This window comes from Hordeum vulgare, chromosome 4H (genome assembly GCF_904849725.1).
Source record: "Hordeum vulgare subsp. vulgare chromosome 4H, MorexV3_pseudomolecules_assembly, whole genome shotgun sequence".
In the NCBI taxonomy this organism is placed as follows: Eukaryota; Viridiplantae; Streptophyta; class Magnoliopsida; order Poales; family Poaceae; genus Hordeum; species Hordeum vulgare.
The window spans coordinates 164,751,616-164,778,765 of record NC_058521.1 but is presented as its reverse complement, the minus strand read 5'-3'; the positions used below and the strand labels follow the sequence as shown (position 1 = coordinate 164,778,765).

At 47.1% G+C, this 27,150-nt stretch overlaps 1 protein-coding gene and 1 pseudogene across 1 annotated transcript; both read right to left on the bottom strand.

Moving 5' to 3' along the window:
* Positions 1–20,706: 20,706 nt before the first annotated feature.
* On the bottom strand, positions 20,707–21,486 carry LOC123450378 (annotated as a pseudogene).
* Positions 21,487–24,185: 2,699 nt separating this feature from the next.
* LOC123446280 (probable fucosyltransferase 7) lies at positions 24,186–26,144 on the bottom strand. The gene has a single exon (XM_045122957.1). It carries the CDS (start codon positions 25,960–25,962, stop codon positions 24,250–24,252), a length of 1,713 nt encoding a protein of 570 aa, XP_044978892.1. The 5' UTR covers positions 25,963–26,144; the 3' UTR covers positions 24,186–24,249.
* Between the last annotated feature and the right edge of the window lie 1,006 nt (positions 26,145–27,150).

Sequence of the window (27,150 nt, the reverse complement as noted above, 5' to 3'; positions counted from 1 at the left end):
CTGGGACTGAGAGCTGGCCTGGGGGCCACACCAGTGGGCCACAAGCCCTGTCACCGCGGCCTACCCCCCTGGCCACGGCAAGCAAGCTTGTGGGGCCCACAGGGACCCCCTCCACTCATTCCAGCCCCCATCCTCTTCTTCTACCTCCATAAAAAAATCGTTTCGCAGCTCAAACTCGTGTTCTTGCTCATTTGGCTGTGATTTTCGATCTCCTTGCTCAAAGCACCATTCTCCGAACCGTTTTGGGGAAATTACTCCTTGGTAAGTGACTCCTCCATTGGTCCAATTAGTTTTTGCTCTAGTGCTTTATCCTTCGCGTATTCTTGCTACCTTGGTGACCCTGTTCTTGAGCTTGAAATGTTGATTTTAGCTTGTCCCAAGTAGTTTTAGCGTGTGATACAGTCTCTAGGTGCTAGTAGGAGTAGTTGCTACGAGTTGGGTTAATCTCTATTCACTTTCTTTCGAAGCCTCTAAAAATTTCAGAATATTTCAGAGCTAGAAAAGGAAAAAGATGAGGAGGTTCTTGAGAGGCTCTTGAAGCCATAACCCCAAGGAGGATGAGAAGAACCACCCCAAGTACGTGGTTCCGCGAGTCACAGAAGTTAGAGCGTGCGAGTGGCCAAGTGATGAATTTTTGCATGCCGCTGGGCTTTATGAAGACTTTTATTACTTCGTGGAGAACGCGGGTCTTACCGCGTTCGTTGAAGATAAGTGCTCACAATACCTCCTCCTCCGAGGAAGAATCCTCCCAATATTTTCGTTCAAAGCTTCAACTTTCATCCGAGGAAGAATCCTCCCATGGTTGAGTTCATGTTGTACGATATCCCCCAGTGCATGACACTACAGGATTTTTGCAATGTATGCAAATTACCTTATGTTGGGGATATTCATGATCCTCGTCCACGGGACTTGGAGGATTTCATAGGTACTATTGTTGTTGGAGAGGAGATAGGAGTGTCTCGCGCTAGAATTGCTAGCATACATTTTCCCATGCTTCAGTACTTCTCATTATTTGTGGGAAAATGTTTGATTGGTCGTGGGGAGGCTGGATCACTTAGCTCTCCATACCTTGTGGTTTTGCGCGAAGGCCTTTATAGCAATAAGATGTATAGCCTAGGTGCTATAGTAGCTCAACGGTTGAATACAAACCGTTCCAAAGGTGTCGTCTATGGAGGTATCTACGCTACTCGTCTTGCTAGACACTTTGAGATACCTATTAGACTTCGCGAAGAAGAAGGAATGCTTCTTCCTGAAAAATATCAAGATTATGACAGCATGGTTTGCCATGATTTTCTGGATAGAGATGCTAGTGGACGGATGATTTATAACCTGGTATTTAGTCAGGGTACTCGAGATACTATTACTTTGCCTGCTCCTTCTTTGTTCGATCTTCATGCAAGCAGGTACACTATTATGCCCTCGGACATCTATGCATATTGGGGCTTAGCCCAACCATAGGTGCCCATGCCCGAGCCGCCAGTAGAGTACCAGACGCCAGTTTATCAGTGGGAGCCAGAGGATCTCACACAGCAGTGGCATCCAAAGTCCGCTCCGGAGTATCCCGGAGCTAGTTATTTCCCGCCTTGGGAGTAGACCAAGCTAGGCCAAAAGCCTAAGCTAGGGGGAGTACGTGTTCTCACCGACTTTACATTCATGCTTATGCTTTCACTTTGTTAGCCGGTGTTTACACTTTGCCACTGTATTATCCATGCTTTTATTTTTGTTATCTTGTTTTCTGGTTTTGTGTCCTTTTGAGAAAACCCAAAAAGATTTTCCTTTCTTCTTTTGCTTGTTGGGAGCTTTCCCGTGTAAATAGTTTTCTTTTTCTTTAGGTCAAGGTAGAAGATATTGGTTACAATGTTTAGTGGCTCTTGCATGCATACCTGTTTAGCTTTCAAAGAGCCATATTACTTTGTCTTCTCCTTTTTGTTTGCCTGCAGATTCAGCTTAGTCCAATGCACGAGCACTCTTATTATTGTTCACATCGTTCGATCGTGCAAGTGAAAGGCAATAATGATGATATATGATGAAGTGACTGAGACTCGAAAAGCTGGTATGAACTCTATCTATTTTTTTTTAATATGACTAGCTTGCCGTCCGAGATTCAGCTTTATTGTGAGAGAACCATGTTTGCAATGACAACTTAGAGATCATAGTTTCTGATGCCATGCTTAATTAGCTAGGAGCTTATAATGGTTTGTCTTGAATGCCAACATAGATTTTGAGATGACTATAATGTAGTATGATAGGATGGTATTCTCCTTTCAAGGATTCAAGTGGCTTGACTTGGCGCATGTTCATGCATGTAGTTGAAACAAAATCAACATAGCCTCTATGATGTTCGTGTTCATGGTGATTTATATCCTGCTCATGCTTGCACTCAATGTTAGTCAAACTCATTGCATCTTGATGACTGTTGTCGCTCTAGTTGGTCGCTTCCCAGTCTTTTGCTAGCCTTCACTTGTACTAGGCGGAATACTGCTTGTGCATCCAATTCCATAAACCCAAAAGTTTTTCCATGAGAGTCCATCATACCTACCTATTTGCGGTATCTACCTGCCGTTCCTAGTAAATTTGCATGTGCCATTCTCTAAACCTTCAAGAAATAATCTGTTTTGCATGCCCGAGCCGCTCATGTGGTGACAGGGGGCTATTGGTATCTTCCATGTTAGGCGTGTTATCCTCGACATGTATTTATTTACTGTCATTCACGAGAAAGGGGCCGGTAATTGGAATGCCCAGTTCCACGTTTAAATCGAAAACATAACTGTAAAACAAGACTCCCCCAGACTGATGTTAGTATGGCCGGTACCCGAGGATTCGGCTAGCCGTCGAGTGTGATTGATTGGTGGTGGGGGAGTTAAAACTTTACTTTTCTGTTTGGGAACCGCCTATAGCATGAATAGCATGGAAGATATTGAGAACTCTTGGTCATTGCGTTGACAATGAAAGCATGCCACCCAAAATTATTATCTCTGTTTTCAAAGCTTGAGCTCTGGCACCTCTGCAAATCAATGCTTCCATCTACGAAGGGCCTCTCTATTTATTTTCCTGTTGAGTCATCCTCTTCTTATTTAAGCACCAATTAGAGAGCACCTTTTTCATTTTTATGCTTTGCTTTTGATTGATATTGAGTATGACTATGACTGGATTTTCGTTGCTATGAATTACAATGTTTAGTCAGCCCTTGATCTTTGAAAGTGCTCTGCATTGATGTTTTGCGGTCTCAGAAAGATCTAGCGAGATACTGATGTCCGTTATGCTACTGCACAAAAGACCTTCCAGTGGCGCCAGAAATGGGCACGTTGACGACACCAGGAATCCTTCTGCGTTGGTGTTCCCTCGAAGCGGAGAGGATGATGTAGCACAGTGGAGGTAAGTATTTCCCTCAGTTTGAGAACCAAGGTATCAATCCGGCGGAGGAGTATCTCAAGATCCTGCACAAACACAAAAGCTTGCACCCAACACTATGAAGGGGTTTTCAATCCCTTAGAGATTGTTTGCCAAGTGAGAGCTGAAAGCAACAAAGTAACAAAGCAAAGTAAAAGCGGAGTTGTAAACGATGGATGTGAATAGACCCGGGGGTCGTAGTGTTTACTAGTGGCTTCTCTCATGAAAGCAAGTAGACGGTGGGTGAACAAATTACTGTCGAGCAATTGATAGAACTGTGCAGAGTCGTGACGATATCGATGCAATGATTATTTATATAGGCATCACGTCCGAAACAAGTAGACCGATACTTTCTGCATCTACTACTATTACTCCACACGTCGACCGCTATCCAGCATGCATCTAGTGTATTAAGTCCATAAGAACAGAGTAACGCCTTAAGCAGGATGACATGATGTATAGGGATAATCTCAAACCAATGATAAAAACCCCATCTTTTTACCCTTGATGGCAACTGCTTGATGTGTGCCTTGCTGCCCCTACTGACACTAGGAAAGGTCACCACATGGCAGAACCAAAAACCAAGCACTTGTCTCATTGCAAGAATCATAGATCTAGTTGGCCAAACAAAACCCAAGACTCGAAGAGACTTACAAGGATATCAAATCATGCATATAAGAAATCAGCAAAGACTCAAATATATATCATAGATAATCTGATCACAAGTCCACAATTCATCGGATCTCGACAAACACACCGCCAAAGAAGATTACATCGGATAGATCTCCATGAAGATCATGGAGAACTTTGTATTGAAGATCCAAGAGAGAGAAGAAGCCATCTAGCTACTAACTACGGACCCGTAGGTCTGAAGTGAACTACTCACGAGTCATTGGAGGGGCGATGATGATGATGAAGAAGCCCTCCAACTCCAAACTCCCCTCCGGCAGGGTGCCGGGAAGGGTCTCCAGATGAGATCTCGTGGAAACGGAAGCTTGCGGCGGCGGAAAAGTATTTTCGAGGCTCCCTTGATTTTTTGCGGAATATTTGGGAATTTATATGCCAAAGATCTCGGTGAGGGGGCGGCCAGGGAGGCCACAAGCCTGCCCACCGCCGCCTCCCCCTGGTGGTGGAGTGGGGGCTTGTGGGCTCCCTGGAGCCCACCTGGCTTGGCCCAAAAGCCCCCTGGACTTCTTCCGTTCGGGAAAAATTCGTTTTGGGGTTTTTCTTCCGTTTGGACTCCGTTCCAAAATCAGATTTGAAAAGAGTCAAAAACAGGGAAAAACAGGAACTGACACTTGGCACTGAATTAATAAGTTAGTCCCAAAAAGATATAAAAAGGTACATAAAACATACAAAGAAGGCAAGATAACACCGTGAAATCATCAAAAATTCTAGATACGTTTGAGACGTATCAGATACCACCTATTCATATTGCTTCATGCTTGTTTTGATTGAATTGTTGGTATCTGAAACTCATTATTATTTGCTCGCTAGCTGATTATGCCATTGATATTAGTTTACCATGAGACCTATGTGTCACTTGCTTATGTGGTTAACTTGTGATCTTGCTGAAATTCTGGTTATGAGTTAGACATAGTTGCAACAACAAAATCAAACAGAGTTTGTCAAAGTTTTTCTTTCTCTTTCAGTTTGTCAACTAAGTTGCTTGAGGACAAGCAAGGTTTTAAGCTTGGGAGAGTTGATATGTCTCCATCGTATCTACTTTTCCAAACTCTTTTGCCCTTGTTTTGGACTCTAGTTTGCATGATTTGAATGGAACTAACCCGGACTGACGCTGTTTTCAGCAGAATTGCCATGGTGTTGTTTTTGTGCAGAAATGAAAGTTCTCGGGACGTCCTGAAAATTTACGGAGAATATTTCAGGAAAATATGAAAAATACCTGCGCAAAGATCATGCTTGTGGGGCCCTGGTAGCTCCCCTCTAGTACTTCTTTCGCCCAGTATTTTTTATATATTCCCAAAAAATTCCACGTAAATTTTCAGGGCATTTGGAGTTGTGCAGAATAGAGGACTCAGATTTGCTCCTTTTCCAGTACAGAATTCCAGCTACCTGAATTCTCCCTCTTCAAATAAACCTTGCAAAATAAGAGAGAAAAGGCATAAATATGGTACCACAAAGTAATATAACAGCCCATAAAGTGATAAATATCAACATGAAAGCATGATGCAAAATGGACGTATCAACTCCCCCAAGCTTAGACCTCGCTTGTCCTCAAACGAAAACCAAGTTCCATAAACATGTCCACATGTTTAGGGACAAAGGTGTCGATAAAACATAATACGGACATGAGGGCATCATGATCACACATAGAACAACAATACATCATAAAGATTCTTATGGGAAAGTAAAAATTCCTTCACAAAGCAAAGTATGAAGCCAAAACCTTACCGAGAAGTAACCAACAACAGTCCAAAGTCATTGAAGCAATTGCAATTTATCATAACATTAGAAAGAGTCAAATAAGACCTTGTAAGGCAAACCCACATACTCAATCATCTCTTTTATTTTCCACAATTGTTACAACTCACGTGGTACCCATGGTATCAAAGTTTCAGCTGGACATAGAGGAAGATAGGGGCTTATAGTTTTGCCTCCTAACTATTTACCTCAAGGGTAAAATCAATAATAATAAAGCATAAGTACTCAACTCCAAGTTGATATATGAATATAGATCTTTCCCAAGCATGTGATGGTAGCCAAGACAAAGGCAAAACTAGGGAATTGGTGAAGATCACCATGACTCTTACAAGGGAAAAAAGTAAAGGTACAAGATAGGCCCTTCGTAGAGGGAAGCAGAGATTTTCATGCGCTTTTGAGGTTTGAATGCGTGTCCTCTTAGTGCGGAGGAACGTCACTTTATATTGCCTCCTGTGATAAAGAACTTTATTATGCAGTCTGTCGCTTTTTTGTCTTCCTCATCACAGGTTCGTACAAAGCTTATTTTCCACACACTAACAGATCATACATATTAGAGAGCAATTTTTATTGCTTGCACCGACGACAACTTACTTGAAGGATCTTATTCAATCCATATGTAGGTATGGTGGACTCGCATGGCAAAACTGGGTTGAAGGTTTATGGATGCACAAGTAGTATCTCTACTTGGTGCGAGAGTTTTGGCTAATATGAGGTGGAAGAAATCGTCACATGCTAAGGGATCCCTAATCATATAACATTGTTTGGAACCAAACAAACACAATTCATTATGTTGTCTTCCTTGTCCAACATCTGCTCCTAAGCATGTAATAGTTTGGTGAATGCTCACAATTGTAAAAAAGTGTCTAAGATGATATATTTATATGTGAACCTCTCTTTCCTTATTACTTCTTATTAATTGCAACAATGACTGAGGTCTATGTTGATTTATTCTCAACAAGTTTCAATCATCATACGTGTCATATGTGAAGCTATCACTTTCCGTAAGATCATCTCATGATCTTTCATGCTATCTTTCTTTTCATACTTCTGATCACGACACAAAGCAAAGCCCTTGACTAAGATACTCTTTATTATATAGCTCGCAAGCTCGAATACATCAGGGGAAACACAAGGCAAAAGACTCAAACTAAACACTAAAGACTTATTCCACTAAGAGAAGAAATAAAAACTAAAAAGGAAAGAACTAAAACAAAGGTAAAAGCAAAAGATATAAAGGTGATACGATACCAGGGCAACTCCCCCAAGCTTGGCAAAAGTCAAGGGGATTGCCCATACCAATGCTTAGTTGTCTTCCTTTGGTGGTGATGGTGGTGGTGTTGTTGAAGCAGTCTGATCCTCCGTCTTCCAAGGCATAGGTGCTCCATCATGGCAGGATGAACGAGTCGCCGGAATCCTCAAATCTGCAGCCAACCTTATTGATTTAAATCTATACTCATACTCACAGTTTTGGTTACGCAGGTCATAGATCTGGCCCTGAAGTTGGTCAACCCTGTCATAGAGCCTGGAGAGGCGTTTCCCAATGTCAATGGCATCCATCTTGTGATTGCTGGTGAACTCCGTGATCATCATGTGGTTGGCGTTGAGTCCACGCTCCACCATTCCTTGGCACTTGAAGACTTGTTGCTCCATTGCTTCGAGCCTCGTCTCCATGCTTCCGGTCTTCTTAGGCCCCTCAACATCACGGATGTGCAACATCCCCTCGCTCATCTTGATAGATTGAGGGTGTTTCAGCACTTCCGTGAGGTAGGGATTGATGACCTTCTCGAAGATCTTGTCCTTAGGAGCGTTTGGGGAAGTCATGATGATCTAGATCTGCCACAGAAACAGGCTTGAAACGAAAACAGAGGAAAACTGCGTGATACAGAGATCAAAACCTTCGGGCGTATATATAATGATTTTTCTGGACCACAAGGAGTGCTCCGCAAGAAAACGGAGTCCGGGAGGCACACGAGGTGCCCACAAGCCCTCTAGCCACCACCAGGGGGTAGGTGGCGGCTACCAAGCTTGTGGCCGCCTCGTGCGCTCTCCGGACTGCTTTTTATTGTTCTAGTTTTCCAAAAATTCCAAAACGAAGGAAATTTCCTATTGGAAAAGTTTCGGAGTCCAATTACTTACCGAAACAGATACCTCTTCGTTTTCAGGGTCTGAAACAGGCTGATAAACATCCCTTATGTACTCCTCTGGAGTTATGATATTGATGATATTGGTCTCAACATTTATGGGAGTACCAGAGATATAATGCTTGATTCTTTGCCCATTTACCACTCTAGGAAAATTTCCTTCCGTGTTATTGATTTTGATGGCACCGGAACGATATACTTCCTCGATAACGTAAGGACCTTCCCATTTAGAGAGAAGCTTGCATGCGAAGAATCTTAAGCGAGAATTGTATAGCAAGACATAATCACCTACATTGAACTCTCGTTTCTGTATTCATTTATTGTGTCGTCTCTTAACCTTTTCCTTGAACAACTTGGCATTCTCATATGCCTCGGCCCTCCATTCATCTAATGAGATGATATCAAACAACCGCTTCTCACTGGCAAGTTTGAAATTGAAGTTGAGCTCTTTGACTGCCCAATAAACTTTGTGTTCCAGCTCAAGAGGTAAAAGATAGGCCTTACCGTAAACCATTTTATACGGCGACATGCCCATGGGATTCTTATAAGTAGTCCTATAAGCCCATAGTGCATCGTCAAGTTTGCTAGACCAATTCTTTCGAGATCTATTGACAGTCTTTTGTAGGATCAATTTGATATCCCTATTACTCAACTCCACTTGACCATTAGACTGAGGATGATAAGGAGATGCAACTCTATGGTTGACATCATACTTAGCGAGCATCTTGTGGAAAACACCATGAATGAAGTGTGAACCGCCATCAGTCATCAAATATCTAGGGACTCCAAATCTTGGGAAAATGACTTCTTTAAGCATCTTAATAGAGGTGTGGTGATCAACATTTTTAGTGGGGATAGCTTCTACCCACTTAGTGACGTAATCCACAACAACTAAGATGTGAGTGTACCCATTGGAACTCGGAAAGGGTCCCATATAATCAAAGCCCCAGACATCGAACGGTTCAATGACAAGTGAATAGTTCATAGGAATTTCGTGACGCTTACTGATGTTCCTATTCTTTGGCATTCGTCATAGGACAAGACAAACTTACGGGCATCCTTCAAGAGAGTGGGCCAATAGAAACCTTATTGCAATACCTTATGAGTAGTAATATCTCTAGTGTGGTGTCCTCTGTAGGCTTCGGAATGACACTTCTGCAGGATCTGTCCCTGTTCATGTTCAGGCACACAACATCTAATAACACCATCTACTCCTTCCTTATAAAGGCGAGGATCATCCCAAAAGTAGTGTCTCAAATCAAAGAAGAATTTCTTCTTTTGCTGATATGTGAAACTGGGTGGTATGTATTTGGCTACGATTTAGTTTGCGTAATCGGCATACCACGGTGCACTATGTGAAGTGCGGATGACATTTAATTGCTCATCAGAAAAGTTGTCATCAATAGGTTGTGGGTCATCAAGGACATTCTCTAGCCTGGACAAGTTATCTGCTACAGGGTTATCAGCACCCTTTCGGTCAATGACGTGCAAATCAAATTCCTGTAGCAGGAGAACCCATCTGATCAACCTAGGCTTAGCGTCCTTCTTCTCCATAAGGTACTTAATAGCAGCATGATCACAGTGAATAGTGACTTTGGAATCAACTATATAAGATCTGAACTTTTCGCATGCAAACACGACTGCTAAAAACTCCTTTTCCGTAGTGGCATAGTTTCTTTGGGCACTGTCTAGAGTTTTACTAGCGTAATGAATAACATTCAACTTCTTGTCAACTCTTTGTCCTAGAACAACACCAACAGCATAATCACTAGCGTCGCACATGATTTCAAAGGGCAAGTTCCAGTCAGGTGGTTGAACAATAGGTGCAGTTATCAAAGCCTTCTTAAGTATTTCGAAAGCTTCCTCACAATCCACATCAAAAACAAAAGGAACATCCTTCTGCAAGAGGTTGGTAAGAGGCCTAGAAATCTTAGAGAAGTCTTTAATGAACCTTCTATAGAAACCAGCATGACCTAGGAAACTTCGTATACCTCTGATATCTGTGGGGCAAGACATTTTCTCAATTGCATCAACCTTAGCCTTATCAACTTCAATGCCTCTTTCAGAAATTTTGTGTCCTAAGACGATGCCTTGATTAACCATAAAGTGGCACTTCTCCCAATTCAAGATGAGGTTGGTATCTTTGCATCTCTGTAAGACTCGATCAAGTTTGCTGAGGCAATCATCAAAGGAAGACCCGTAAATAGAGAAGTCATCCATGAAAACCTCGACAATCTTTTCACAAAAGTCAGAGAATATAGCCATCATACATCTTTGAAAGGTGGCAGATGCATTGCATAAGCCAAAAGGCATACGTCTATAAGCAAAGGTACCGAAGGGGCATGTGAAAGTGGTTTTCTCCTGATCAGATTGTGCAACAGGTATTTGCGAGAAACCTGAATAACCGTCTAGAAAGCAGAAGTGTGTGTGTTTGGATAGCCTTTCTAGCATTTGGTCGATAAACGGCAAAGGATAATGGTCTTTCCTTGTTGCCTTGTTCAGTTTCCGGAAGTCTATCACCATCCTATAGCCAGTAATAATCCTTTGTGGGATTAATTCATTCTTATCATTAGGAACGACGGTGATACCTCCCTTCTTAGGTACGCAATGTACTGGACTTACCCAATCACTATGAGCAACAGGATAAATGATTCATGCTTCCAAAAGCTTTAATATTTCTTTTCTAACGACCTCTTTCATCTTAGGATTTAATCTCCTGTGATGATCAGTAACTGGTTTAGAATCAGGATCGGTTTTAATCTTGTGATGACATAGAGTGGGACTAATACCCTTAAGATCATCAAGAGTATATCCAATAGCAGCATGGTGCTTTCTCAGAGTTTTTAGTAACTTCTTCTATTCGTGCTCTGAGAGGAGAGCACTAATAATAACAGGATATATCTCCTTCTCATCAAGATAGGCATACTTAAGAGTATCAGGCAACTGTTTAAGCTCGAACACAGGATCACCCTTCGGTGGGGGAGGATCCCCAAGCAGTTCAACAGGCAAATTATTCTTGAGAATAGGATATTGTTCAAAAATATTTTTATCTATCTCATCTCTTTCCTCCATATGCATATCATTTTCATGCTCAAGCAGATATTGCTCTAAAGGATCTGTAGGAGGTACGGCAATAGAGGCAAGAGCAATGATTTCATCTCTACCAGACGACTCTTTTTCATGGGGTTGTCTTCCAAACTTTGAGAAGTTAAATTCATGAGACACACCCTCGAAACTAACAGTGAGAGTCTGCTTAATGCAATCAATGTGAGCATTGACAGTGTTGAGAAAGGGTCTACCAAATATGACGGGACAAAAGCTATCTCGTGCAGTACCAAGGACGAGGAAATCAGTAGGATACTTCGTCTTACCACACAGGACTTCTACGTCTCTCACAATTCCCAGAGGGCAGATAGTGTCTCTATTAGCTAGCGTAATAGTGGCATCAATGGGTTCTAGCTCAGCAGGTGCAATCTCATCTTTGATTTCATCATATAGGGAACGGGGTATTGCACTAACACTAGCTCCCATATCACATAAACCATGGTAACAGTGATCTCCTATCTTGACAGAAACAACGGGCAGGCCAGCTACAGGTCTGTATTTGTCTTTCGCGTGAGGTTTAGCAATTCTAGCGGAGTCCTCATAGAATTTGATAACATGCCCGTCTATGTCTTCGGCTAAGAGATCTTTGATAGTAGAAACACTAGGTTCAAATCTAATCTCCTCAGGGGGTGCCAGTGGTCTAATGTAACCCCTACGTATCACAGTTGGAGCTTTAGAGTAATCCTTTTTCCTAGTAGGGTAAGGTGGTTTCTCAGCGTAGGCACAAGGAACAACAGGATCACTAAAAGCAATGACTTTCTCCTCAACTAGATTGGTTTTGACTATGTTGCTTTCTAGAGGAGAATGATACTTAAACCACTTCTCTTTGGGAAGATGAACATGAGCAGCAAAAGATTCACAAAGAGAAGCTACTATCTCAGAGTCAAGTCCATACTTAGCGCTAAAATCTCTAGAAGTGTTTGTCTCAACAAAAGATTTAACACAATCAAACTGGAAATTCATACCTGACTCCTTACCTTCCTCCAGCTCCCAATCTTCAGAGTTACGTTTGATTCTATCCAACAAATTCTGTGAGGACCGGTACAAGAAGTGTCAAGCATGGTACGATCTTCATGAGAAAGCCGAGCATAAAAGTTTTGAGTGATAATTTCTCTCGAGAGCTCATGATTGGGGCATGAATATAGCATTGATTTAAGCCTCCCCCAAGCTTGAGCTATGCTTTCCCTGTCACGAGGCCAAAAGTTATAAATATAATTCCGATCACGGTGTACTAAATGAATAGGATAAAACTTTTGATGAAATTCCAATTTCAACCGATTGTAGTCCCATGATCCAGTATCATCACATAGCCTATACCATGTCAACACCTTATCCTTCAAAGATAAAGGAAAGACTTTCTTCTTTACCTCATCCTCGGGCAAACTTTGAAGCTTAAATAAACCACAAACTTCATCTACATAGATCAGATGCAAGTCTGGATGTGAAGATCCATCTCATGTAAAAGGATTACCCAGCAGTTTCTCAAGCATACCCGAAGGAATTTCATAAAAGATATTTTCAGTAGGTACCTCAAGTTGAGGAACAACTCCTTGTGCTTCCGTTTGTGGTGAAGATACCCTCAACAAACTCCTCAAAGGAACAGTTTCCATAGTGACAAGTGACAATAAATTTCAGCACAGTATATAAATGTTTCCTTACCAATTTCCACTTACCAAAGGCGCTTCCGTCCCCGGCAACGACGGCAGAAAAGAGTCTTGATGACCCACAAGTATAGGGGATCAATCGTAGTCCTTTCGATAAGTAAGAGTATCGAACTCAACGAGGAGCGGAAGGCTCTGATAAACGGTTTTCAGCAAGGTAATAACTGCAAGCACTGAAAGTAGCGGTAACAAGTGATGATGCAGCGAGATGAAACGTAGCAAGTGTAAAAGTAACAAGTAACAAGTAGTAGAAATGGTGCAGCAAATGGCCCAATCCCTTTTGTAGCAAGGGACAAGCCTGAACTAAGTCTTATAGAAGGAAAAACGCTCCCGAGGACACATGGGAATTTCTGTCATGCTAGTTTCATCATGTTCATGTGATTCGCGTTCGTTACTTTGATAATTTGATATGTGGGTGGACCGGCGCTTGGGTACTGCCCTTAATTGGTCAAGCATCCCACTTATGATTAACCCCTCTCGCAAGCATCCGCAACTATGATAGAAGAATTAAGACAACGTCTAACCATAACATTAAACTAGTGGATCTAAATCAGCCCCTTACGAAGCAACGCATAGACTGGGGTTTAAGCTTCTGTCACTCCAGCAACCCATCATCTACTTACTACTCCCCAATGCCTTCCTCTAGGCCCAAGTATGGTGAAGTGTTATGTAGTCGACGTTCACATAACAGCACTAGGGGAAAAGACAACATACAGCATATCAAAATACCGAACGAATACCAAATTCACATGACTATTATTAGCATGACTTATCCCATGTCCTCAGGAACAAAAGTAATTACTTACAAAGCATAATCATAATCATGATCAGAGGTTAATGAATAGCATCAAGGATCTGAACATAAACTCTTCCACCAAGTAATCCAACTACCATCAACTACAAAGAGTAATCAACACTACTAGCAACCTTACAAGTACCAATCGGAGTCGCGAGACGGAGATTGGTTACAAGAGATGAACTAGGGATTGGAGAGGAGATGGTGCTGATGAAGATGTTGATGAAGATGCCTCCCCTCCGATGAGAGGAGTGTTGGTGATGACGATGGCGATGATTTCCGCCTCCAGGAGGGAAGTTTCCCAGCAGGATCGTCCTGCTGGAGCTTTAGATTGGATCTGCTCAAGTTCCGACTCGTGGCGGCGGCGAAACCACAAAAAAGCTCCCTCTTGATTTTTTCTGGAACGAAACCCTTCACATACCAAAAGAGGGGGCCAGTGGGCCGTCAGGGAGCCCACAAGCCCTGTAGCCGCCACCAAGGGGTGGCGGCTACCAGGCTTGTGGGGCCCTGGTAGCTCCCATGTGGTACTTCTTTCGCCCAGTATTTTTTATATATTCCCAAAAAATTCCACGTAAATTTTTAGGGCATTTGGAGTTGTGCAGAATAGAGGACTCAGATTTGCTCCTTTTCCAGTCCAGAATTCCAGCTGCCTGAATTCTCCCTCTTCAAATAAACCTTGCAAAATAAGAGAGAACAGGCATAAATATGGTACCACAAAGTAATATAACATCCCATAAAGCGTTTAATATCAACATGAAAGCATGATGCAAAATGGACGTATCAACATTCAGCTGCTAATACTTGAGAATATTCTTTCACTTCCCGTCGCGCGAACCAACAAATTTGGGTTGAATACTCTACCCTCGAAAACTGCCGCGATTCCACGCGCTGGTGGACCATTGCAAGACAATTGCTAATTGTTGAGCAACTGGGAGCAGTTCTTTTCTGGCTCCATTGCCGTGGAGGCATCAAGTCAGGAATATTTGCACGTCAACAACATTTTCTAGTGTCGTTGCCGGGGACTGCTAGCAATTGACAACCCCTTTAACACGTCGGGTTGCGAGTATTTATTATTTGTGTGTAGGTGCTGTTTACATGGTCTAAGGAGGTTCTCCTACCAGTTCGATAACCTTGGTCTCATCACTGAGGGAAATACCTACCGTCGCAATACTGCATCATCCCTTCCTCTTTGGGGAAATACCGACATAATTCTAGCATACATCACATATCATATCACAACATACCATGCAAAAACAAGTTAGACGTCCTCTAATTTGTTGTTGCATGTTTTACGTGGCTGCTATGGGTATCTAGCAAGAATGCTTCTTACGTACGCAAAAACCACAAAGGTGATATGCAAGTTGCTATTTAACCTTCTTCAAGGACCGCCCTTGTCGAATCCGATTCAACTAAAGTAGGAGAGACAGACATCCGCGAGCCATATTTATGCAACAAGTTGCATGTCTGTCGATGGAACCGGTCTGTCGTACGAGGACGTGTAAGGTTGTTCGAGGCCGCTTCTTCCCAGAATACCTTTGAATCAAGAAAACACTAAGGATGGCATCAATCTGAATATTAACGCCCACAAACTCCTTTGTGTTCTACTCGAGATGTCACCTATGCACAGACATAGCTCATGATGCCACTGTTGGTTAACGTTGCATGGGAAAAAAATTCCTACGCGCATACAAGATCTATCCATGGTGATGGTCATCTACGAGAGGAGAGGTCAGATCCTAATACCCTTGTAGATCTCTAGGCAAGAAGCATTAAGAAACGCGATTGATGTAGTCGAACGTCTTCGCGATCCAAATCACAAGTCGTCTTGTGATCCAATCACGATCTAGCCCTAAACGGACGGCACCTCCGCGTTCAGCACACATATAACTCGATGACGATCTCCGCCTTATTGATCCAGCAAGAGGAAGCAGAGAGGTAGATGAAGTCTCCGACAGCATGACGGCGTGGCGGTGGTGTTGGTGGAGCTGATCCGGCAGGGCTTCGCCGTGCACTGCCGAATCGAACTAGAGGTGGAATGAACTAGTGGAGGGAGAGAGAGAGACACGCCATCTCTTGGGGTCGGCTTCCTCTCTCCTCTCCACTATATATACGAGGGAGGCAAGGGGTGGCGCCCTAGGGAAATCCCTAGGGTTGGCCGGCGGCACACAAGACGAGGACGAGTCCTCAGCCAATTCGGTTTGATGGAGGCGCTAGGAGGACTCCTCCCCCTAGTCGGTACCTCCCCACCTCCTCAATTTGGGTGCAAAGGACCATGGGGCTGGTGTGCCACCTGTTAGGCCTATGTGGCCCTCCCGATGAACCCCCGGAACCCATTCATCACCCTCGGTACTTTACGGGCAGTGCCCAAAATCTTTTCGGAACCCGTATACCTCTTTCCTATATATCAATCTTCGTCTCCGGACCACTACGGAACTCCTCGTGACGTCCGGGATCTCAACCTAGACTCTGAACAACCTTAGGTCACCAACATACATAATTCAACTATACCGAAACATCACCGAACCTTAAGTGTGCAGACCCTGCGGGTTCGAGAACTATGTAGACATAAACGAGACACTCTCTGGTCAATAACCAATAGAGGGACCTGGATGCCCATATTGGCTCCTACATATTCTATGAAGATCTTTATCGGTTGAACCTCTATGTCAAGGATTCAGTTAATCCCGTATGATGTTCCCTTTGTCTATTGGTATGTTACTTGCCTGAGATTTGGTCGTCAGTATCTCCATACCTAGTTCAATCTCGTTACTGGCAAGTCTCTTTCCTCATTCCGTAATACAAGATCCCGTGACTAACTCTTTAGTCACATTTCTTGCAAGCTCATTGTGATGTTGTACTACCGAGTGGGCCCTAGAGATGCCTCTCCATCATACGAAGTGACAAAATCCCACTCTCGATTCATGCCAACCCAACAGACACCTTTGGAGATACCTGTAGAGCACCTTTATAGTCACCCAGTTACGTTGTGACCTTTGATGCACACAAGGCATTCCTCCGGTGTTCGGGAGTTGCATGATCTCATGGTCATAGAAATAGATACTTGACATGGAGAAAACAATAGCAGTAAATGGACACGGTCACATGCTGCATTCATAATTTGGGCCTTGTCCATCACATAATTCTCCTAATGATGTGATCCCTTTAAGAAATGACAACTCTTGTCTATGGACAGGAAACCTAGATCATCTTTGATCAACAAGCTAGTCCATTAGAGGCTTACTAGGGACAATGTGTTTTCTATGTATCCACACATGTATTTGAGTTTCCAATCAATACAGTTCTAGCATGGATAATAAAAGATTATCTTGAACAAAGAAATACAATAATAACTATTTTATTATTGCCTCTAGGGCATATTTCCAACACTTGGGGCCTCACGAGTCACCCCGCGAGGTGTTGAAGCTTTCGGGGTCAGTCGCCCTTCCCTTCCATAGGGTTGGGCCTTGGTAGCGCGCATCGTCAAGCGGCCTAATGCTCCCCCGGCAGCATGGTAGTGTGGTGACTTTCTGGGTTGCTTGACTCAGATAGTTCTCTGTATTTTGTCTCGCCTTGAGTGGGCATTTTTTGGACGTGTAACATACTATATTAACTTTCAGTTGAGATTGTGTAGTTTGTCTGAACTTTAAGCTCTGGTGCTCTGACGCTGCCGGTGGATGGCGCGCCCCTGCAAGCGCCCAGGGAACGATCGACAGTGAGGGGTTAGACACGACGTTTGTGGAAGACTCGTCCTCACAACACCGAGAAATCTAAGTGACCGAGCTCTGGCTCGCGGGCTTGCCACCCGTGTTAGCCATCTCGCCAAGGTCCTTAGTGACATGCCCTCTCGACAAGCCGTCATGAACAAGATGAAGGTGACATGACTTGACTCGCGCTACCGCTAGATGGGAGCCTTGCGGCTTCACACAACAACTCTCCTGATGACGTGCTGTCACGTCTATGTTGGCTGTGAACGACACTCATGCTTGGGCCGTGGGGGCACGCAATGGCACTCCTGGGGGTATGCGGGGTGTGAACGACACTCATGCTTGGGACTCAGGAGTGCACCTGAAGACCGGGTTAGGAACTCATGAGCCTTGTGTGTGGGGTATCTTCCCAACTATCGCCGCTCGTGACCCTCTCACGTAATAATGAGTGTTGGGGCTGTACATGCCCCGGGGGCCTCCTAAGCGTAACCCCACGATGAGCCGCGTCATGGCCGCGGTGGAGGGCCCCCGCCCACTCCCTAGTGGAAGTCCCTATGCTTTGCGCTGGTGGAAGAAGACGACCGAAGAAGATGCGTCGCGAGTCACACTCTTTTGTTAGGTTGAACCGTGTTGGATACGGCATACGATTTTCTTTCTATGGTTGATCCGTGCTGGATACGGCAGCCGTTTTCATTCACCTTTTTCTTCAACCTATGAATGAGCCCACCACGCTGATCCATGTTGATGCTGCAGCCGCACTGCCCTTTTTGGGCTCGTGAACAAGGTAGCCTTGGGTTTCTGGTAAAAGTTTTGGTCTTCTTTTTTTCAGAGTTTCCTTCGTTCCTCCTTTTTACCATGCCCGCACCCAACGGAAGCCCCATACCTTGCCCTGGGGACGACAACGGCGACAGTAAGGGAATGCCCATGCGGCACGCGACTGCGAGCTTGCTCTAGGCCTCGCGCTCGCAGGGGATGGGCACGACGCCTTGGCCTGGGTCTGCCCTGGCGATGCTGGGGACCTAGAGAGCTGGGTTCTGGCTCACCGGCACACTCCATGCATGTGTTACCTCACCAAGGCCGCGTGGCTTGTACTTCTCGCGCGACGCCCAGACACATGTAGACAAGAGCGCGCCATCAAGACAGGACGCCTCCTCCGCGGGACTCCCCTCGGGGGCCCCGCGAGGCGGGCCCCACAAGAAGCAGTCACCCATGCGAGGAAGACGGGCCCTTGCGGGGCCGCCTCAGGAGCCTCTGTACCCATGCTCGGGGGCTGGGCCTCGGCAACACGAAGCGTCGGGACGATCCTCGAGAGGATCCTGGAGAGAATGTCGGGGAGAAGTTTATTTTTGATCCAAAATAGCATTCGATTTGAATTGTGAAGGACATAATCCTTCTTACACGCCCCGTGGGGCCAACATGGTGCATTACAGGAAAGGAAAGACGACACAAGAAAAAAAGGACGGGCCCTTGAAGCGCCACTGCTAGGGACCTCGATGTCGGCATCGCACGCACGCATAGTCGGAGTCCTTCTCCTCCTCCGCGTGGGCGCCCAAGGAGCCATTGGAGTCGTTGTCGCCCCCGCTTCCACCGGAGGAGGAGCTGCTGCTACTGTCGTCGGTGCCAGAAGGGCTGTTGCAGCTGCTGCTACTGTCCTCCATGCAGCAGTCCAGGCGACCACCAACGCTTCTGAAGTCCTACATGAAGAGTGTGGCGGGCCCATCGAACTTGATGTGGAGGACGTGCCCATCCTGCAAGCCTTGGGCGAGGGTGAACGACTTCCCCCTGCGCCTTAGGAACAAGAAGCCAAGGGAGTTGAACTCCGTCGCCACCCAGGTGCGCCCGTTGTAGCAGTTGTGTGGCTGCAACCATAGGCCCAAGTGCGCAAGCTCCTCCTTCTACTCCGAGCAAAAGTGCAGAGTCGGAGCCAGGTGCAGGGCATATCCTCTACCCACACGATGAACTCGCAGGCCGCGTCGACAGAATGACTACGCGACTTGGGAGGCTGGGCGCCTACACTTCCCTGCCAGCCGTGTTAGTGGCCGCCGCGTCTGCCGCACCCGCGGACAGAACTCCTGTCGTGGCTGCTCAGGCCGCCACGGCCCACCGGCGGGCAGCGCCCAGGTCCCCCAGGAGGTGCCTCGAGTGCGACGATAGGCACGCGAGGATGGATCCTTCCCCTTGCCGGTCGTCGCACACCCGCTCCCCTCTACACTGTCATCTCCCTCTCAGTGGCGGTGGACCTCTTCGCTGGTGCCATCACCGCGGTGATAATTTGCGGGGTTGAAGAATAAGGGCGAGGAGGTCGGGGAAGGAGGTCCCTCCCCCTACCCTTATATGGAGCCTCCAAGTGAGCGTTTGGTCTACGCCACCTAACACATATCCCACGGGTGGAAGATTAACAGGGGTGATAATGGCCTAGCACCGTGCGCGGGTTTTATGTAAGCGCTAGACGGGTACCGAGGTGACATGGGAAGCGGGAGTGCCCAACGCCCGCCGCGCCACGTGTTGCGCCGACTCTTGGGCGGCAACAGCCAACGCAGGACGACGGTCGAGAAGACGTGCGGGAGACGGTCGTGAGGGGCCGCCGGGTTGGAGGAGAGGCCAGATGGTCGCGCTGATGTCGGAGTAGAGGCATGGTGGTGCACAACGACGGCACGCGACACAAATCGATCTTAGATTCGAAACCAAAAAGAAAACGGCGATTAAAGCGACCGACTAGAGGGAGAAAGTCCGGATCAAAAGATCGGAAAAAAGACTCTCTAGGACAACCGATTAACAAGAGCCATGGACAAACCCTATGTACAGGCCCCGACGACGGTCATGGAGCTCCCCCCCCCCCCCCCGGAGCGAAAGCGGCGACAGCGGCTAGGGTTGCATTAGTTAGGCTGATACCATGTTATAAGGGATAACATGGTATATATATGCTCAAACAATAAAACAAACTATTTTATCAATCCTTGTATCTCCCCTAATAATAAAACAACTACTGCTTCTGCCGTACGTCGTGGATATTGTGCAAAAAAGTCCCTGTCTTTCCAAGTAATTAACCCGCCGTCCCTCTTTAAGTGACTGAAAAAGTTTCGCTTTTACAAAAAGAACCTCGTGTTTTGGAGTATTCCACCCGAGATTCTTTTGTTAAGATAAGGTTTCGGTGGTCACGACCGAGGTGAGGAGTTTCAGTTTTGCTTTTACAAAAAGTACCTCGTGTTTTGAAGTATTCCACCCGAGATTCTTTTGTTAAGATAAGGTTTCGGTGGTCACGACCGAGGTGAGGAGGCCGGAGCGCGCCCCGGTGCCGGCGCCGGCTCGGCTGATGCAGCACGCGCTGTGGGCTCCCGCGGTGCTGACGGAGGTGAGGCGGCCCGACATGGGCCGCCGGAGGCCGCGTACGTGGACGAGAGGGCGGACGACTTCATCAACAAGTTCCGACAGCAGCTGCAGCTGCAGAGGCTCAACTTGCTGCTCAACTACAAGGAGATGTTCAACCATGAGAAGGTGAAGGCCATGGAGATCTCCTCGTCTGTGTGGACTATCGCCGTGTAGATCACCGTGCCGGCGCTGACGTACATGGTGGCGACGGCGTACCCCTTCCAGACGGGGCTGCGCCAGTAGGGGCGCGTGCCGTTTCACATGAGCAGCTGCAGCGACGTGCCGGGGTCCAGGCCGTAGGAGAAGCGCCCCGGCGCCGGGTCGCCGGGGGATCTCCAGGACACGATCGGTCGCCTTCCCGGTCCGGTGGCTCACCCGCACCTTCATCTCCGGCAGGAACGTGTCCGTCGGGTGGTCGAAGCTTTGCCACACAACCGTGCCGTCCGGGAGCTGGATGAGCAGGTTGCCGTCGTTCCCGAGCTCGGCTGGCGCCGTCTGTGAGGACGAGCTGCCGACGCCGGACGTGTTCCAGAGCACGCGGCCGTCGGCGTCAGACATGACGAGGCTGGAGTCGTTGGCCAGCGCGAGCATGGGGGCGCCGGCGGCCGGGGCGTCCCGGTTCGCGACCCAGACCACGGTGCGGGATCCGGGGTTGCTGTACCATATCCCAAGATAGCGTCTGGCTGGGTTGTCGTCGTCCGGAGAGAAGAAGCCGAGGGTGAAGGCGCCGCCGTCGGACACCAGGGTCTGCTCGGCGAGACGCTTCTCACCGACGTCCAGCTGGTCCTCGGCGGACGCGCACTGGAAACAGACGGCAAGGAGGAAGATGAGGAGGAGGAGGACGGCAGAACGTGACAGGCCCATGGATCAAGTTCAAGGTGCCTCCTTGGGGAGCACGATCAGCGAAGATAGCCTTGACATTTGGTGTGTGGGCATGCAGTAGGTGGTCCTTGTTGTTCTTGGCCGGCATGGCGCGGGATCGATGACGTGATCGAGCTTGTGAATTCATATTGACTTGTTTGTGGTTATCATTCGAAAGGGAACATTAGACGGTGGGCATGTGGTAGCAGTGAAGAGGCTGGGCAAGGATTCAGATCAGGGAGCAGAGGAGTTCAAGAACGAGGCGATTCTGATCGCCAAGCTGCAGCACCGGAACCTGGTGCGCCTCCTCGGCTGTTGCACGGAGGGGGGCGAGAAGTTGCTCATCTACGAGTACCTGCCCAACAAGGGCCTTGACGCCATCCTCTTCGGTACATACAATGTTCAGCGAACTCAAGTATACAACTGAAGTTTCTTGCCATGGTTTCTGAAGTTCAGATGTTGGAGACAGTGTGAGGAAGTCGGTGTTGCACTGGCCGACTAGGCTGGGGATCATCAAGGGCGTGGCAAGGGGGCTGCTCCACCTGCACCAGGACTCGAGGCTGACCATGATACACAGGGACCTCAAGGCCAGCAACGTGCGACTGGACGCCGAGATGCGGCCCAAGATCGCCGACTTCGACATGGCCAAGATCTTTGGTGACAACCAGGTGAAAGCCAACACCCGGAAACTCGTGGGAACATAGTGAGTAGCCTGACCACCTGACTGAATTTTCTGAAAGAAATGAAAAAATATATTTTTGTTCTGAGTTGGTAGTTAGCATTTGATCGAAAAATACCCTAGAAAAATGTGATACCTCTTCTGATGAAAAAGTATAATGTGTGAACAGTGGCTACATTGCTCCCGAGTACTCGACGGAGGGCGTCTTCTCACACAAGTCCGACGTGTACAGCTTCGGCGTGCTGCTCCTGGAGATCGTGAGCGGCATCAAGGTAAGCGCGACCGAGGGCATCATGGAGTTTCCGAGCCTGATATTCTACGTAAGGACCTCAACAAAAACTAACAGCACCATCTTGCACTCAACTTCCATTTTCAGATACACTCAATGTCAACAAAAGAACATCTCTTTTAAGTGACTAACCAGGAAAACGTTTTGTTCTTACAAAAAGAACCTCGTGTTTTGGGGTATTCCACCCGAGATCCATAAGGTTTCGGTGGTCACGGCCGAGGTGAGGAGGCTGGAGCGCGCCCTGGTGCCGGCGCCGGCTCGGCTGGTGCAGCACGCGCCGAGGGCTCCCGCGGTGCTGACGAAGGCGAGGCGGCCGGACGTGGGGCCGCCGGAGGCCGCGTGCATGGACGAGAGGGAAGCCGGTGAGCAAGCCGGGTAACGAGGCGGAGAAGGCGGCCAGGGCGAAGGTGGCGACCAAGAAGGTGGTCATGGCCGAGGTGAGGAGGCTGGAGCGCGCCCCGGTGTCGGCGCCGGCTCGGCTGGTGCAGCACGCGCTGAGGGCTCCCACGGTGCTGACGGAGGCGAGGCGGCCGGACGTGGGGCCGCCGGAGGCCGCATGAGTGGACGAGAGGGCGGATGACTTCACCAACAAGTTCCAACAGCAATGCGGCTGCAGAGGCTTAACTTGCTGCTCAACTACAAGGAGATGCTCAACCACGACGCATAGCACATGCAGACCAGCACAGGATTCAACGCTTCGATTAGCTATCCCCATGCTATTTCCTGCAGCCTCCACGGGTGGTCTCCTCTCCCCAATGCGTCCTAGGAGAGGGATCCAAATTGATCCTGCACGAGGAGGAGCCGGTTGCCGATGAAGAAAACACAGAATGAATAAATAAATATTGAACATAAATCAGGGCATAACAAGGATCCAAATCGATAAACTACCGAAGATAACACTAAGATGAAGACTAGCGGATTTATATTAGGCAAAAAAGAAAAATGGATCTACCGGCAAGCCATCGAAGAAGGGGACACCTAAAGAGGGGGGGACATGAAAGAGGGCCAAAGAAGCTAGGCTGCAGATGCATCCACGCGCCAACCAACGCCTCGTACAAACTAGGAAGGAGGAGGGAGAGGGGCAGGCGTGGGGCCAACACAGGAAGAGAAAAAGAGCAAGCTTTGAAAAAACGGACGTAGAGCACGAGGAAGGAGGTCGGGGCAAAACACTACTCTGAGCACTTGGTTCACGCTAGCTTCTATCTCTGTTATTTCTTCGTATGTAGTTATGTTGGTTGCTCGTAGGATATTCAGACTAAAATGTCCCATAAATATATTTCGTTTGTCCACGGACGTCCATATATAAATTTATGCAGCCTAAATTAATGGGTGTGGTCTTGAATCATGGTTATTGGGTTAAGAGTATGTTTTCTTTTTCTCCTGTTGCAACGCACGGGCTCTTTTGCTAGTCTCTTATAACATGGTATCAGCCTAACTAAAAGATCACATGATCATGTTGAATTATAAGTAAGGTGAGAACAAATCCTAGTTTATTCTATACTTTCTAATAATCATATTACTTAATGCATAGGCTCTTTTGTTTTCGGATACGCATGAGCGTGCATATGATTTTATAAAAAAGAAGAAAAAGATTTTTTATTGATATTTCTACAATATGAGTTAGACGGCTGTCGGCGAACAGGTCCGCCACGACCCACTCCCAATCTCCACCTTGCAAGACCCGCGAATAGGCTCTTTTGTTAGTTTTTAAGAAATGGACAACGATGCGTTTGGTTAAATCTTAGAGAAATTTCTCGAAGCGCAACTAGGCATATATCGATCTATAGTTCCAGTGATACAACAATTTTTAGCTCAATCGAAGAGCCTGAGACCGAGAGGCGCGTCTTCACAGTGGCGTACGAACGGCACATGCTTCACGGGGTCGTCGAGATGTCGCGGCCCCGCCCCGTGCTGGCACGTGAGCAATGACGGCTGCGGATGCATGCAGGGCTCTACAGACGGCGGCCTCACGCACGCGACGTCGGCCCTCATCTTGCTCCGGTTCACCGGCAACAGCATCCACGGCGGAATCCCAGCTAGCCCCTGCGCGACGTACCCGAACGTGGACCACCCCGTCGTCAGCATCTTGTCGCAGAAACTCAGCATGTAGATCTCTGCCAGGGCGCGCTCGTTGTGTGCCCGCGCGTCTGACTGCTGCTCCCCGTCGTGGCTCGGCTGGTGCACCGACACCACCACGTCGCCGGCCACCGTCGCGTTTGCGTAGTACATGGCGTGCAGCTTGTCATGGTACTCAGGCTTCAGGGAAAGCACCAGGACTGCAACGGCCTTGTTCTTCTTTTTCGCCTTCGCGTTGGTCGTCGGTGGTTCGCTGGTAGCTAGTACCTGCGGCAAAAGATGATGCTCCCGCGCGCACCGGAGGATCTGTTCGAACATGATCTCGGACGGCACCGGGAAAATCTGCTTATTGCGCACATGCATGCCGAGACGCTCGTCGGCACCGGCGAGGTACCCCTCAAAGAATCTGTCGACCATCCTCCACACTCGGTTCCCCGGGCGGAGGAGGTACCTGCCAAGATGGTGGAACACCAACCCTTTCGCCGGGAACATCCGGTCAAGCTCGCCGCGGTACATGGGCATCATGAACAGAGCCACCGCAAAGTAGTTGTCAGACTTGACCACCATCCAGTCGAACTTGTTGAGCAAACGGTGGTCCTCGTCGCAGAAAGTGTGGTTCTGGAGCCGGAGCTTTACGCTCGCGGTGAGACGGAACACGGTCTCCAGGTGAAGGTAGACGTAAGGCGGCAGCACCTGCGCGCGAGCGTCGTCGCCGTCGCCGTAGCGGACAATGTTGCTATGGAGCATGTTGACGTAGCTCTCCTTGGAACGGACGGAGAAGGCTGCGGCGTCGAGCTTGTGGGGGAAATCGGCCGGCGGGAGCAGCCACGAGGTCCCGGGGAAGGGCTCGCAGAAGAGGCCCTCCATCTCCGGAGGCTCATGGACGAGGAGGACGCGGTCGGCGAGGAGCGCGTATAGGAACGTGGAGACGAGGCTGAGCATCCGGTTGCCGAGGCCCTCGATTGGGACCCACACCACATACTTGCATGTATGTTGACCATCGTCCGCGGCGGCGTGGTCTGCGTTGCGGGCGGCAGACCGGAGCCGCGAAACGGCCTCGCGGTAGAGTGCCGTGCGCGGTCCGCACCGACGGTGATTGGCCTCGTACCGCCTCAACCTCTCCACCAGGTAAGGGGGCACAGGGAACGGCGAGGGCTTCCAACGCCTGGAGGCCTCGTACCGGCTGAGGCACGCCGCCGGATTCGTGTCTTCCAGTTCCGGGGAGAGGAGCCGGTCGGGCACCACCGCGTTGCCGCCAGTCCCATCATCTGCTGCGGACGCCCTTTGCTGCCACCAGATCAGAGGGTCGGCGGCGCCGAAGTGGGAGAAGAGCACGAGCAGGTGCGTCAACGCGACCAGCAAGACGATGATGACGATGGCGGCCGAACCGGCTGCATCCCGACGTTTCTCTCTCGCCTCCGCCGGTCGACCTCGCAGATCTCCTTCCATCTAGCTACTCGATCACAATTATCACATCTGCTATATAATTTAGTTCGCTCTGATCTAGTAGTAGTTAAAGTTCCTGCCACAATGGAGGCGAGAGACAATTTTTATCCTTGGATACATATAGGACAAAATTAATTGTCGGATAAGATTCGGAACGGGGAAGTAATTATTTGCTTCTATTTTTTTGAAATAACAATTATTTGCTTCCTAATCTGTCAAGAACGTTAGTAGCATTCCTCTCTTTTCTATCTTTGGAATAGTCTGACCCAGACTTATCTTACATCTTACTCGTTTTTAAATATAAGTCTTTTTAAGTATTTTAATAAAAGACTACACACAGAGTAAAATAAATGAATCTATGCTCTAAAGTATGTCTATATACATCCGTATGTAGTCTTGTAGTGCAATATTAAAAAAAACTTATATTTAGAAACGGGGGAGTATATTTTTAAAAAGTTGGTTCTAATTCTCTAAACATGCAAAGTGTCTACATCAATGTCTCATTAGACATTGCATTTAAATCTTCTTTTCCAGTAAGCCAATAAAAATCTGCCACATAAGCACTCTAAACATGCAAAGTGTCCACAACGTTCCACTAAGCAATGCATTTAAGTCTTTCCTTTCACTAAGTCATGCAAAATCAGCCACGTAAGCGAGTCATCCATTTAACATATAAATTATAATTATTTTTTCATTAGTCTGTACATGTATGGTTGTCACATCATATATTCATGTTAGTCCTCCTTCACATTTGTGTTGAAATGACATTTTTAAATATTTTTAAAAAGTTGATCCCAATTCTCTCGACATGCGAAGTGTCCACATCAACGTCTCATTGGGCATTGCATTTGAATCTTCTTTCCCACTAAGCCAATGAAAATCTGCCACATAAGCACTCTAAACATGCAAAGTATCCACCCAACGAACCACTAAGCAATGCATTTAAGTATTTCCTTCCACTAAGCCATGCAAAATCTGCCATGCAAGCGGGTCGTCCATTTAACATATAAATTACAATTATTTTTCCATTAGTCTATGCATGTAACGTTGTCACATCATATATTCATGTTAGTCATCCTTCACATTTGTGTTCGAAATGATATTTTAAAATCTAATTCAAAGGTTTTTATTCTATTTTAAGCACTTCCTTTTATTATTTTTTAAGTTTATACTTTTATCATTAGATTTATA